This window comes from Haliotis asinina, chromosome 1 (assembly GCF_037392515.1).
Source record: "Haliotis asinina isolate JCU_RB_2024 chromosome 1, JCU_Hal_asi_v2, whole genome shotgun sequence".
Classification (NCBI taxonomy): Eukaryota; Metazoa; Mollusca; class Gastropoda; order Lepetellida; family Haliotidae; genus Haliotis; species Haliotis asinina.
Genome location: NC_090280.1, coordinates 88,744,584 through 88,759,985, shown reverse-complemented (window position 1 = coordinate 88,759,985; position 15,402 = coordinate 88,744,584). Strand labels below are relative to the sequence as shown.

At 42.9% G+C, this 15,402-nt stretch overlaps 1 protein-coding gene across 1 annotated transcript; it reads right to left on the bottom strand.

Annotated features, from left to right (window-relative positions):
• On the bottom strand, positions 1–14,050 carry LOC137254845 (uncharacterized). The gene is made up of 19 exons (XM_067792556.1): positions 13,912–14,050; positions 12,563–12,639; positions 12,256–12,371; positions 11,277–11,366; positions 10,752–10,892; positions 9,126–9,241; positions 7,830–7,930; positions 7,143–7,231; positions 6,267–6,382; positions 5,676–5,800; positions 5,370–5,459; positions 4,849–5,021; positions 4,436–4,531; positions 3,488–3,616; positions 2,288–2,434; positions 1,507–1,591; positions 739–851; positions 389–542; positions 1–126 (listed from the first exon to the last, which is right to left on the bottom strand). Exons 1-19 carry the CDS (start codon positions 14,013–14,015, stop codon positions 65–67), a joined length of 2,124 nt encoding a protein of 707 aa, XP_067648657.1. The 5' UTR covers positions 14,016–14,050; the 3' UTR covers positions 1–64.
• Between the last annotated feature and the right edge of the window lie 1,352 nt (positions 14,051–15,402).

The window sequence follows — 15,402 nt, the reverse complement described above, 5'->3', positions numbered from 1 at the left end:
AAGTGTATCGGAAACTTTATTTACATCATTACGTACATTTCGTCATGTCAGGTAAGCATGGGCATTATCCGATGATAGATCCAGTACATGAAGCCGGGCGTGACGTGCTGTGATACTGTCGTATAGCTGTAAGACAACAGATGAACACGTTATCAGTCATCAGATGAACAGGTTATCCACCAAAATGATACCACGAAAAACAGTTTCGCTGTTGAAGAATCTGTCTTTTTACCCACGGAGAGCATATAAAACTGAAACTGTTTTGCTATCATTTTGTAAGTCCGAGGCAGGACACGCTCGGCTTATCTGGTTTTGCAGGTGTTTAAAGTAAGGGTATTAACGTTAGGCTGAAGCTGACAGAAACCATCGGGCATACAGGTATACATACCTGTCTGGATATATTTAGGACCTGTAGGTTGCCTTGGTCCTACAGCATTGATGTTGATAGGCTGGGGAACTGAGTTTTGATTGGCCCAGGTTTCTATCGAACACCGGAACCGGAAGTCGTATTCACGAGGAGACCAAAACTCAGCAGGGTTGGCCTAAAACACAAAACGACCCGAGCCAAGATTATGGAGACATTGTTACAACTACCGTGTTGCCCTATCGGCCAAACATGATCAATAAAATTGACTCTATAACATTACCATAGGGAAAACTGAAACTTTCCAGTAAACAAGTGTAAAAACAAACTTGTAAAGACGTTTTTAAGGAAAACGTGAGAAAGCAATGCCTTACGTTGAAGTTATCATGAATGTCGTAATATTCTGTCTTGTTGAGACCAGTGCCATGGTATTGAACGATATTAGGTCCACGTTTGTTGTAGAAAACGTTGTCGTAGATCTGATTGCCTTAAAAAAGTGAGAGAATCAATAGATAGGCTGGTATCTGCGCCGGTGTGCTCAGATTTGTTTTTGTATATATATTATTATTGTTTATTACCAGACTCTAACTATATTTAATTTATCTGGTGATGGCCTGTACATATTTGCATGTGGACACTACAGTCCAGTGAATGACAACAGGTGCATCAATCGATGTAGTCAGAGAACGATGACATGTGTCAACCAAGTCAGAAAGCCTGACGACCTCTTTCACGACAATCATGGTTTGCCAAGTCTAACCCATATTATCACCTGTAGAATGTGCGAACGAGTGAGAATCTTGAGTTATTTCCTGAACACTGACCCTCACACTATACAGATGTGGTACTAGGAACAGGAAATTTCGAAAGATGAATACATTGTCCTCAGTTCCTGCTCAGCCTTCCGAAGAGGTTATTCAGGTTCTAATGTATCAACAACAAACACACCCTAAAAACGTTTCAAAATGGTCTCTCGTCGATGTGACTTTTGCTCAGTAATCTTTTCTAAAGAGTCTACTTGTATGTACATTATATCTACTCTCATTCAACTTTCAAAGCCATATGATTCTCCAAAGCGTTACCATGACGTTTGTCAGCACCGAGCCTTAAAGAATACTAGATATGTGCTGTTTCTATCTTACCTATTGGATAATTAGGATGATTGGTGTCGATGGTGGCCAGTTTGGGGTACCTGGTTGACCATGGTTTGGTTTTGTAGGGTTGTGCCTGAAATCAACTTGCAACTTGTGACACGATTGGAGCTGCCCCAGGTGTGAGCTAGAATTGCCTCTCATCATATCAGAATCAACAGCATCAACAGATAGAATCTTCGGCAAGTTTGTGTTAAAGGTGATATAGTGACAACCTTTCAAACGTGACTGATCAAGCGGTGGTTTTCGCAAGAGGTATACCTTTTCTGTCCTTGCTAGAACAGCGTAGCATCTAATGCCTCATATATTTCCAAATGATTAGAGGGTGGATAGTTAGGGGTTTGATCCTCGAAATGCCATTAAAAACGGTGGATTTATTGTTTCCCTGCCTGGCATTAAGGGAATTAAACAACGACTGGTCTGGGAATCTGTACATTGTATCTGTGTATTAATTCAATGTGACATGTTAACCTAACCAGAGAAACATGATTTGCTTGATATTTATTTTATTTGTTGTTTGGCAGTACTCATGCTATATGACGTCTTTCTGTAGATAACTAGTCTAGACCAGACATTCCCGAGACTGACATCATGAGCATCGATCTGCGCAATTTGAAAGCGATGACATGCATCAGCCAGATGAGCAGGTCTGACCACCCGATCCCGTCAGTCGTCTCTTACGACAAGCATGAGTTGCTGAAGACCGATCCTAACCCGGATCTTCACGGTAAAATATGACAGAGAAAGGTCCGAGAGGTAATGCTATGACTACCCTTAGTCTGTCATAGAGCGTCCCGTTGTTGCTAGCGTACAGGATACCACGGCCGTCAACGTTGAGGGGGTAGTTTACTGCGTCGTAGAAGACGTTGTAGCGTATGATGTTGTCACGGCCGCCACCAATGTTGGTATGGTATTGATTCTGTCATGAAAAAATATTTGGTGATCAAAGATTGTATCTATATGACATCTCAACGTGAAACCCTTTAGGAGCTGTAGGGGAGCCTAGTTTTTAAAGCATCCTCCATCACACCAAAACCATACCATAAAGGGATACAAGGTATGAAGCACTTTCTAATGTCACCCTTTGCGATTTTATTGGAATGTTCCTAAAAGCGGCGTGAAACCATAGTATTACTCACTGAAGATTCGGTTAACTATGAATTACGACTCAAAAGGTTAACTGACATCAAGACATTTAGTTCTTACTAACTGTTTGGCATTGGTCTGTAAATATTCGAATCTGGACAAGAAAATCCAGTGACTGAAGACCATTTCTAAATACGTTCTCGTGAAAAATGCTCGAAAAATCAAAGCATCGAATCCAGTCGTGCTGCTAACCCAACACAACTAAATGCTATATACAATACCTCAGCTATATCAAATCGCACAGAAAAGCTTGAGGTTCGAGGCAAGCAGAAACTGACGAAGGCCAGAGATCGATGTCACTTTCATGAAACGCTTGCTAACCAGTTCCAAGATAACAAACCAGGACCCGTTATAGTTTGAGTTGAGAACCGGAATCCACAATCAGCGGACGATAACACGGCTAAGCACGGGTAATGCTACATGGAAGATCATAACAGCAAATAGTCGGAAGACGCTGTGACAGCGCTTGTCTACCTGGAAGATCATAACAGCTGTGACAGCGCTTGTCTACCTGGAAGATCATAACAGCTGTGACAGCGCTTGTCTACCTGGAAGATCATAACAGCTGTGACAGCGCTTGTCTACCTGGAAGATCATAACAGCTGTGACAGCGCTTGTCTACCTGGAAGATCATAACAGCGCTTGTCTACCTGGAAGATCATAACAGCTGTGACAGCGCTTGTCTACCTGGAAGATCATAACAGCTGTGACAGCGCTTGTCTACCTGGAAGATCATAACAGCTGTGACAGCGCTTGTCTACCTGGAAGATCATAACAGCTGTGACAGCGCTTGTCTACCTGGAAGATCATAACAGCGCTTGTCTACCTGGAAGAAGACGTTGTGTTCGATGAGGACGCCGGAGAACTGGTCGTCAAGCATGATGCCCCTGTTTTCAGCACCAGGCATGTTCTTGACGACGTTGTGGATGTAGTTGTATCGGATCACGTTGCCACGCTGAATTGACGAAAAACAAACACAGCATTACATTCAAAATGGATACAGGGATACAGTGTCAGAAGCCTCTTGGCTACATGCACATATGCCAGTAAGATGCAAAATCCAAATAATATATATGATCGTTTTGACATAAATATTTGCATAGGATCTATTTGATTTTCAAGATGTGACAAGATTTTGCCAAGATGTTCTTCATTTTAGACTTCGACTCAAACTGACCAGAATTTTTTGCAAGTGAAGACTAACCAGAATAGGTCAAGGTGAACCTGGTCGTAACTGAATTGGAGTGAGTTTACTTTCTCGCCGCTATATTACTGCATTATCACCGGAGACGTGGGGAGGGACACTTGTACCCATGTGTGGAGTCGAAGCATGGCCTTCGGTGTGTCGAGCGCACGCTTTAACCACTAGGCTACACCACCACAAACACCCACCCCCACCCATCGGTACATCCGGGTACTACAGTTGCGTTATTGTACTGGCACAGGTGAGAGCTCAGCAGCCAGGGCGCCTGGACTTCAGAGGATATCCGGTCAAACTGAACGGAACAGGATGAAAAAGATTGGTCTGAGAGCCAGGAGACCCGACGTCAGGCCCGTGCTACGTCGTAAACTTCGCGCTCAACGTAAAAATGTAAAAGTATATCCACTTGGTTGTAGAGAAATTGCCTTCTTCGTGTAAAAATTCATGCACTAAAGTCTATTTGTGGACGAGCTATACATGTTTGAAAATCCAACATTTCCGCAACAGATTTCTCTTCTATGCGTTTCTTTATTTGGATAGTATAGATACAAATAGATTTTCGGTAGTACTCACTCCAGACCAGTCTCTCCCGGCAATGATTCCACCGCAATCTGTGCTGTTTACACACATATGGTGGATGTGGTTGTGCTCAACGATGTTGTCGTTGCCCTGTCAGACACAAGTGTTTGGCTAGGTGTGTTTGCATGAGTAGTTTGACAAGCCATGCATTTTGTCGCCGATATGATTTAGATGGGTGACCATGCAATCATTTGAAATAATAGTTTCCCTTTTTTCCTTAGTCCCGCAAATAATACCTTTAAAGCCTCTATACTTTAATACGCTACAGTCATTGCCGTCTTATGCATAAGCGTAGATGTACTTGCTCATAGTGAAGCTTGTTTGGTATAGAGCGAGTTTTAAGGTAAAAAAACTGCAAGGTATTATGTGTCATGAGTCAACTGAAGAGTATAGATTATTCGGCATACCGCTAACCACATCCCGGTGTATTGGCCGTCGTGCATGTGGTTGTGACGGGCGACGTTGCCAGCACCATCGAAAAATATAGCGTTGTAGCCCACGCCGCCAACGCGTCCAAACTTCCAAATATGGTTGTCTTCAACTATATTACCAGATGGTGTTAAAGTCTTTCGGTCTCCACCTGTCAGTTCACCAAAATGATGAAAACATCAAATTAAGACATCTTCAAACTGCTGTGACTTAGGTGTATGATAATCAAAGACCGCCAGGACGTGGGCCGATACGTCATCCTGACTGGCTAATTAATTGTTAATGGATTTGATAAAACAAACATTGGCTAGTGAAATATAATATTGGCTAGTATGTCCAGCCTGTCCTATGGCCAAAATGAGACTGGTATGTGGTAATGGACGAATACACCTCGATCGAAGGATTGATACCCCATGATCACAGTATTATGTCAACGTTATTTAAAATAAACCATAGGCTTAAACAAAACGAAATCCCAGTATGTGAACTGTATTGTTACCCGTCAGGTTGACACCACCATTTGTGTAGTGGATGTCGCAACGGGATACGGTGATGTTGTTGCTGTCGCTGAGGCTAACGCCATAAGCACCTAAGAATAAAGGTACATAGTGAAGCAAATAAAAAATCAGATCATAAATATTTTTTTAAAATTTTGCTAATTATGTAAGTTAAGACATTATAGGTGTTTACCACTATAAGCTAAAGATATATCAGCAATGGCTTCGCGTGAAATGTGTTAATATTATTATGATCCTCTCAGGAAAGTGATTTTCTTCAATCGGCATAAATAGTTTTAATAACAAACCCAAATTTCTAATTTCCAAGTTTTGGATGTTGATGTCGTGAACAGCTGCTCCAGTGATGCCTGCCTTTCGACACGCCTCCAAAGTGAAACCCTCAAAATTGAGGTTACTCACTCCTCGGTCCAGGCTTCCAGGAAAATACAAATATGATGAATCAAAATATTTTAAGGGAATACACAGCATCAGGCATCTTTCAAACAAGCAGCATCTTGGCTAATCTGGAGATGATTATACTGACAAAAACCTTTCCATATAACCGATTCACATCAACATATCTGATGCATAACCGGTTTACGAAACGGACATAATCATAAACAATAATGCGAGGTATCACATTGTTCTACAAACATTATTACTTTACTGAGGTGTACAGTAAAAACCAGTTAGCACCAAAGTAAAGATGCTTACTGTAGTATACTTCAAAATACGTAATATGTCATTATGACACTTCACTTCATAGATTTTGGACGGGATCTCATTCATATGCTCTTGAAGAAGACGGTGTTGACCGGAAAATATTACTAAAGTATTCCGTTGTATATCATCAATACTATAAAGAGTGAACAATGATGGGGTGATACAAAGACACGTACCTGATGCAGTCGTTAATTAGGGACACCGTGATGACGTCAGAGGAGGCCAAGGTGCCCGTCTTTGTGTTGGGCCAAATGTACAGGTTGCCGTTGGATCGGTCCAGATAGTACTCTCCCTGTTGAGAAGGTAACAGAGGGTATTAACCGAGGACAGAATAGTAGTGCTGGTATGGATTGGAGAAAATCGCCCGATGCTGAGGAGTCAACAGCATCCAAACTGAGAGAGACAGCATGTGAAATATTAACTATCCTCTGGTAATGTTACTCATTTCCACACGTTTTGAAGACAGGGGCATAGATACTATTATAAATACACTCGACTGTCACTTAAAAAGGATTAGGCAAACCTTTAATACTCTCTAGGGAAGGGGAAAAGGGCAGAAAAGGGATGAACAGGAGGATAGAGAAGGACACACTGGCAACTTGACGGTAGAAATCGGTTGAGGATAACTGAAAAATGTCGCATCACGTGGCATCATTTCCCCCAGCTTTTAGGCACGTAACCAGAATATAATTTAGACATCGGGGGCATTTGGTGATGAAGTAGGAACAGGTGATGAAAAGGAAAGGCAGAGGGTGGTGAAAGAGAAGGCGAAGAGAGAGAAAGGCAGGTGGTGGTGAAAGAGTAGGAGAAGAAAAAGAAAGGCAGGAGTGGAAAAAGAGGAGGAGAAGAAACGAAGAGCAGATGGTGGTGAAAGAGGGGGAGAAAGGATGAACATGGTAGAGAGGAGATGAATCGAAGTAGCTTAATGAGAGAAGAAAGAAATACGTGATGAGAAGGGAAATAAAAATAGAGAATGGATAGAGGAGGAGGCAGAAGAAAAGGGGAAGGAGAGAGAAAAAGATGAGAAGAAGAATAGGATTAGTTTTTCTCACCGGCTGATCCAGCTCTGACAGCATGTTGATAACCCGGAAGTAGCCGCCCTGATTGTCGGCATAGGCGAGATGGGACGGGTTGTAATGACCTGGACACAGCAGAGGAAATGTGAATCGCCATACTATGTACGGATCACGTATTTAAACATAAAACTGCAATAAATAGGGCTCATTATGAAATTTGAAAGTAATCTTTCTGCTCAGTGTATTACTAATTTAATTGGAGTGACCTTTGCACACCATATGAACGTGTTATGTTCCGAGTTACTGGCATGCAGCACTATTCAAATAAAATGGCGTCAAAAGGATCGTATTTCTGGCCCGAGTCAACGAGCTAACCATGGAGAAAGGTAAATATACACATAAGAATAGATGCAGATAATACTTAGCTCTACTTACCTGACCCGTGAAGGTCCCGGGGTAGAATAGGCCTTCAGCAACCCATGCTTGCCATAAAAGGCGACTCAGCTTGTCGTAAGAGGCGACTAACGGGATCGGGTGGTCAGGCTCGCTGACTTGGTTGACACATGTCATCGGTTCCCAGTTGCGCAGATCGATGCTCATGTTGTTGATCACTGGAATGTCTGGTCCAGACTCGATTATTCACAGACCGCCGCCATATAGCTGGAATATTGCTGGGTGCGGCGTAAAACTAAACTCACTCACTCACTCACTCACTCTACTAACCTATTCTGAGGCCGTAGTTGGTGTCGTTTGCCAAAGTGATCTGGTGTTTGTTGATGTCAATGTTACTGATCCCAACACCATCGTCCGCCCAGCTAAAATACCTGCACAGACGGCAGTACTGAAATTTTTAGAAAACCCTCCAATAACACATCCTCAATCAGTCCTAACCTGTTCTCAACATGTCATAAAAGTAGCAGAGCAGTGATGTTATTTATTACTATATCACTATACCCTTCCAAAAAAGAAGCATAACATATGTTAGCAACATGAAATTATAGAATGATAAAAATGTTAAACATGACAGAAACGTTCAAAGAACCTAAAAACACGATGTATACCATAACTAGTGATCAAATGTACCAAATGTTATATTTGATATAAAACTCGCTGGATTTCGGGTTTGAGTTTCGTCTTGGATTCACCCTGAGGTTGTTGGTTCGAATCCACTACGCCAGGATGGACGCCATTTCAAGGTATTAAGGCCATACGTCAGGGACGATACGTCTGGCCGTGGCAAGTCAGTTCAACGTGGCAGCCATCTACGGGTTCTAGGACCTCTTGCCATGACACGGTGAGACACTATGAGGGCACGGATTTTTTCACAGATGAGTTCCGCTTTCTGCTTTTCAAGTTCTGATGGACATGTACCTGTCTACAGACGACTGAGCGAACAACATGCCCCAAGTTCTATGCAGCCTGTGAATATATTTGGTAGTGGAAGTGTCATGAAGCTGACAGATATCCATAGTGCCGTCCGGTCGGCTCCAGTGCAAGAGGTACGTGTACTGATGGTTTACGCTCTCAATTTATGTTGCAACTTTACACCGTCCCGTTTTTCTCCACCAAAGGCTGGACCTTTTCAACAAGAAACAACCTGTTTCTTTCCTGTCAGTATGTACAGATGTTAACATGGACTGTCTCCGATTGACCATCTGTAGGATGCTTTGGATGTAAACTTCAGCAAGAGTTACGAAACATTACACAACACGTCCTTGGGGATCACATGGCCTCCATGCCACTGTAATGTCTTCTTCACCAAACGTGGCGGACAGATACTGACGGTACAGTTTCTCCTTTTGGCTCCTATGGCCTCTGTATATTGTTAAAGCGTATCGCAGGTGATCATGTTTGGGACATATGTGTTATGTTATAATGTTTTTATGAGTCATATGCATTATGTTAACTGATATACCTACGTTAGATTTCTTTTTGAAAGGTACAGACGAGTTCTGAACACACTGATGCTGTGTTCTGCACAAAGTCTATACAGGTTGTGAAAGTATTGGCCAGTGTTACCAGAATCCGTAAGCCCATGGTTCCTTCTCATGAACCCATCTGGAGTCTTCTTTCGAGGTGTAGGTGAACACCCTGCTTCGTCTCCCGCCAGGTACAGTGACCAGATTCAGGAATCTCTGTAAGAGTTTCATATATTTGCATTCTTACAATTGTTTGTTCTATCTCTGCGGTGCGTTACGTGTGTTGTCGATACACTATAGTCTACCCAGTTTGTCGATAAGATTCTATTGGGATTCCACGGAACATACTGCGATTGAGAGACAATTCTATGAACCAAATACTAATAAAACACTACAAATATCAGTTCTCTGAAACACATGCAATGAGGCGTGCTCAGAGAGCTAACAATACATATTTCTATGTTGAGGGCTGCAACGAATACACTATGAGGGGAATACATGTATCACGAATATTGGGTAACGAATACCAATAATTATTCACAAATATGACATTGTAGTAATTGATGCACAGTACGGAACTCCCATGTTGACTGTTAATTTGTCGTAGTAATAACTAATGATCTGACATGACACTCAAATTTGGCATGTATTAGAGTAATAGTTACAGTCCACGGTGCCGTGTGAAGCTTTTGCAAACTAACATGACTTGTACTACTGCAATGCTAGTACATATTCCATTTTTGCATATCTCACTTTAATAAGAGCTCATTAGTAGAACATGCTGAGATAAAGGGTTGTAAATATTAATCCATATTCGGTACTGATGACCACCAATAACTGTTCGATCAACCGAATATGCTAGTGTATCGTAACAGCCTTAAACTGTTGACTGTGAAAAATACACAATTTAGAATATTCGGTAAGCAATGGGAAGAGTAGTTCGTCTCTTTGTTTTCGCTCTTCTCGATCGTTGTTGGGTTTTAACGAGGCATCTCAGAGCGGAGATGTTTGTCTACGTGTTCCTCTCAGCAGCAGGTTGAACCTACGGCAGGAGTGTAGATTGACCATCAGCAGAAACGTGAACAGGTATACCAATCAGGGCCCCTTTCACAAAACTCTCGTAAGCCTAAGGTCTCGTAACTTTTCTCGTAGCATTTCCACCTCCTATGTTACAGTATGCCAGGTGCAAATGCTACGAGAAAAGTTACGAGACCTTAGGCTTACGAGAGTTTTGTGAAATGGGGCCCTGATTGGTAAAGTCTCGAAGACAGACGCTCAAACAGTTCCCTAAGGGACATTGCATGTTACCCCGACAAATTACTACACCCATTGCTTCCAAAGGCACATTGTATGCGTCTCCACCCATGAAGGCCAAGGTGAGAATTGATTTGATGTCAGCAATCCATGCTTGTCAGACTCGCAGACACATGTCATTGTAATGGCGTAAGATCAATGTTCATGCTGTTGTTTACTGGTGTGTTTTATCCAGATGCGATTATATACAGACGGCCACCATATACTGAAATATTGCTGAGTGCGGCATGAAATAATAAACAAAGATAGAATTCTAAGGATTTACCCTAGAAGACGATTAACGACCATAAGACGACTAATGGGATCCGATGGTTAGGTTTGCTAACTTGGTCGATACTTGTTATCTTATCCCAGTTGCGTAGATCAACACTCATGGTGCCAATCACTGGATTGTCTGGTTCTGCTTTCCTACCTCATTGGGGTACTGAGCCAGTCTCGCTGGCAGCCCGTTGATGAAAATCTCCAACCATGACGTCCTGGACACGTAGAAGCCGAACTTTGACATCGTGCCGTAATCTGTGACGCCGGCACTAGGAAGGTGCAGCTGAAACACCTGCAACACAAGGACTCACTGTCACATTCCTGCACCTTGCATCTTCTCAGCTGACATATCAGGGATCCGATTGCTTATTGTGACCGGATGATTGAGAGAGGTTAAAACTTTCCAAAGCGATTTCAACTTTCATTTCTACCTCAATGTGCCTGTTTGCTACATTTGGAATCAACGAGGTGTTTCAGTACTTTGCACAATCCGGAGTTCAGGATAGTTTGTGTGTTCTTGAGGTATCCGTATTCAGCATTCAATCGTGATCAAACATATACAATAATTATTCAAAACCTGAAGGTCCGAGGCAATTTTCTGCCATGATATTGTTGGAATATAGGTAAAGCATCATAAAAGTAAATCATCTCAAAAACGACAGCATATTGGAAGAACCTTTGATCTTGAGTTAGCTGGCAATACGTTCAGCACGCTGCTGTCTGTCACGTGGGTGAACATGTTTGCGGGAATCTGCTTGCCTCCTGTCTGGTGATACCATAAGAAAAGAATTTTGTTAAAGAAAGTATTACTTAAGCTTGAAACTTTTATATTGTCATATTGTTATATTTCGTCATGAACAAGAAGGTTAAATTTTACATTCCTCCTGAATGTAGATACCTTCCCACTGAAGATACAGAGCATGAACTCTATTTGGAGTACAAGAATACTGAGGTAATCATTCCTCACGCATATCCGCTCACAAAGTTCATCTCAACGCGAGGACCTTCCACTCACCGCGTGTGTTCACACTTACCACGTGGATCAGTCCACTCACCACGTGGACCACATCACTCACCACGTGGACCTCCACACTTACCACGCGACCTCCACGCTCACCAAGTGACAACCACAGTCACCACATGGACCTCCCCACTCACTACGTGGATCTCCACACTTACAACGTGACCTTCACACTCACCACGTGCATCTCCCACTCACCACGTGAACCTACCCACTCACCACATAGACCTTCCCACTCACAACGTGGACCTCCACATCCACCACGTGGACCTCCACTCTCACCACGTGGACCCCCACACTCACCACGTGGATCTTCCCACTCAAACCGTGTGTTCCCACTCACCACGTGGACCCCCACACTCACCACGTGGACCTCCACACTCACCACTTGGACCTCCACACTCACCACATGGACCCCCACACTCACCACTTGGACCTCCATATTCACCACTTGGACCTCCACACTCACCACGTGGACCTCCACACTCACCACTTGGACCTCCATATTCACCACTTGGACCTCCACACTCACCACTTGGACCTCCACACTCACCACGTGGAACCCCACGCTCATCACGTGGATCTTGCCACTCAACCCGTGTGTCCCCACTCACCACGTGGACCACCCACTCACCACGTGGACCTCCTGGTCCTGGTAAGCTCTGAAGGTGACAGGCTGGGAGTAGGCGTGGGTGAAGTGTAGGGTGGACTGCAGGTTGTGGTAGCCTCCCATCAGCTCAACGTACACCACTGAGAAGAAAGGAATAAAAAAATATAACTAATGTCTACATATTTAATTATTAATGCATTCATATCATCCTAATATATTTCAGGTTTAATTAAAAACTGTAATTTTAGGACATTTTATTAAGGTAAATTAGTTCATTCATGCAAAACTGTGAAACAAACATTCCGATAGGTGAGCTGCAGAACCTACTCACTATTGTCCTTGATGCCACTGCTGTCGAGTAACTGCCTGGCCTTGTCCAGGGTGGCAACCGGGTGGGCGACATCCAGCCTGGGAAGAATGAACGGTGCATGTTGCTCATTGGTGGCACATTCAGGGTTGTAACAATTGTAACAATCATCAAAGCACGTTACGACACTATTCAGATATTGTGGTCAGTGCCTTTACTTCGGACTAACATAAACCGGACATAGTAACATGGCTGGGGACACCAGAAACAGGCTTCACACATGTGGGAATCGAACCCGGGTCTTCATCGTGACGTAATCTCCAGGCTACACCACCCCAAACAATTTGTATCTCCTGTTTAAATGGCATCACAACAGTTTACTATGTAGGTCATTCAATGTTCCAGGCATTGTGTTTCTGTTCCAGTATTTGGATATCTTATCTTATCTTATAAGACAACGAACCGACACAACTCGATTAAAGTGAACCTTAAACCCCGAAGAATTTTGGTGTTTTTCTGACACTTTGACCTGAAATCCAACCATAAACATACTCAGCATGAAATATCAAGGTGTAACTATTTTGATGAACAGCGATACAATGGTGGTAATATAACGACACGATTGATTGGTTGGTTGGTTGATTGAGTGGATAGTTGAATAGTGGGTTGGTTGGTTGGTTGGTTGGTTGGTTGGTTGGTTGGTTGGTTGGTTGATTGGTTGGTTGGTTGGTTGATTGAGTGGATAGTTGAATGGTTGGTTGGTTGGTTGGTTGATTGATTGATTGGTTGGTTGGTTGGTTGGTTGGTTGGATAGTTGAACCAGATCGATGTTTGTGAATTATTTGTATCGTTTCAGTGTGTGAATGGAAGAAATTCTATCGTGGAAGTCATCTGTGATATCACATGCTTAGTCGGTGATCATCAGATAGTAATTGCTTTCAGTTTTGACATATTGACACAAACTTCCATGCCAGACATGTATCTACCCCTTACACTTACAGGGGCGGCGTGATAGCCTGGTGGTTAACGTCGAAGACCCGGGTTCGATTCCCTAAATGGACACAATGTGTGAAACCCATTTCAGGGTCCCCTGCCATGATATTGCTGGAATAGTGCTGACAGCGGCGTAAAACTAAACTCACTCACTATGTTAGTCTCGTTACAAATGCTTCAAAATCACGAAATGAAGCTTTTCGTTAAACTTGTTGTGTGGGGATGGTGTGTGCATGATGTGTAAAGGTACACATGATACACAATGTGTACTTTTACCCTGTTCATTTCCTGTGACCACAGTGTTCAGTATTCAGCATTATCCGACATTTCGGAAAAAAAACAATTAGCAATTAATCATCTCTCCTAAACCAAGCTCTTACCCCGAGTTCCCGTCTGATCCCTTGGGGCTGACATAGATGTGGACTGTCTTGGAGTGACCCAGGGGCAACAACAGCCCCAGACACAGAGCCACGACCCACGTCATTGCTTGGGTGGAAATGCATCTGCGTTAAAAACGACAAGAGCCCTATGGGTATATAGACAGCTGGATGATACTGCCTTGAGCTAGATAAGGATGCGCAGGCATTCCAACAGTAGATCGTAGTTAGACAGACAGTTGTACTAATCTTATCCTTTAAACGAACTCAGGATTTGATTACCAAAATTGCGGAAAGTTACTTCTAAAGGCAAATAAATATCGTTTGAGGATAGAAATAATAAAGCGACGGCATCATTTCTGTCTTAAAGTGGACTCAACTGCTGGGTTCTGACTGTATCTGGAACGTTTGTTATTAAATTGTTATCAGATGTGACATGATGTGTTCGCATTGGCAACTTATGCATTATTTTTGTTCGAGTAAAGACGTACGTTAAACTTGAATGACACTGGTTAACTCGAGTTTTCCTCGATTGATAGTGATTATCTCAACAAGTTAACCTTCACTGATACTGGTTAACTCAAGTTCTCTTTTCTTGACACCGGTTCACTCGAGTTGTCCTTGGTTCACACTGGCTAACTCAGGATACCTTTGATTGTCATTGGTTAACTCAAGTTAACCTTGATTGAGGGTGGTTAACTCTGGATACCTTCGATTGACACTGGTGACCTCAAGTTATCCATGCTTGACATTGGCTGGCTCAATTTAACCTTGACTGACATTGGTCTGCTTAATAATATGTTATTTGACGCCTTCACACCTACGATTACGTCGGAACAGGTGATGACGTACGCGATGCTGCGTCTGACTGTCTTTGCCCACGAGTCACTTCAGGACAAACCACGACAGTCCTTATGCATCAGACGGGAGGTCGAGGTCAGTAGCAGGTCACAAGATAATAGTGGCATACCGTGGACTAGATTATATACCGGATGTCTTCAGTCACGCCACTGGGTCAAGGATATGTTCGTCAAAGCCAGGGAACTCACGATTACATAGCTACCGGCGATGACGTAGGTGGCGCAGGTGTGTCAGGGGTTGTCGTTGCCCCTGGATCAGAAGACAGTCAACATGTGTGTCACCCCTCGGGCTCTAGACAGAAACTCTGTGTCAGGAGTGGTTCTTACAACAAAAGCCGTGTTGTTATTCTTCTGATTGCTGTAATTCAAACGTCGGAAAATAAACATAAAGCGTGTGATTTTGCTGGGTCCAACTGACGTTGTAGATGAAATAAAATGTATAATACTTATCTTTACCTGTGATGAATTGGAAAATAGTATGGTTCCTGTGCGTCAACGCTATCATGGGTACAAATGCGCCCATGACACTGAACTATTCTTAGAATTGTAAACATAGTAAACAAAGTACACCAGTACGAAATGCTTTTTTCGGAGGTGGGGGTTAGGGGTAGATTACTGGTTAAAACGTTCAACG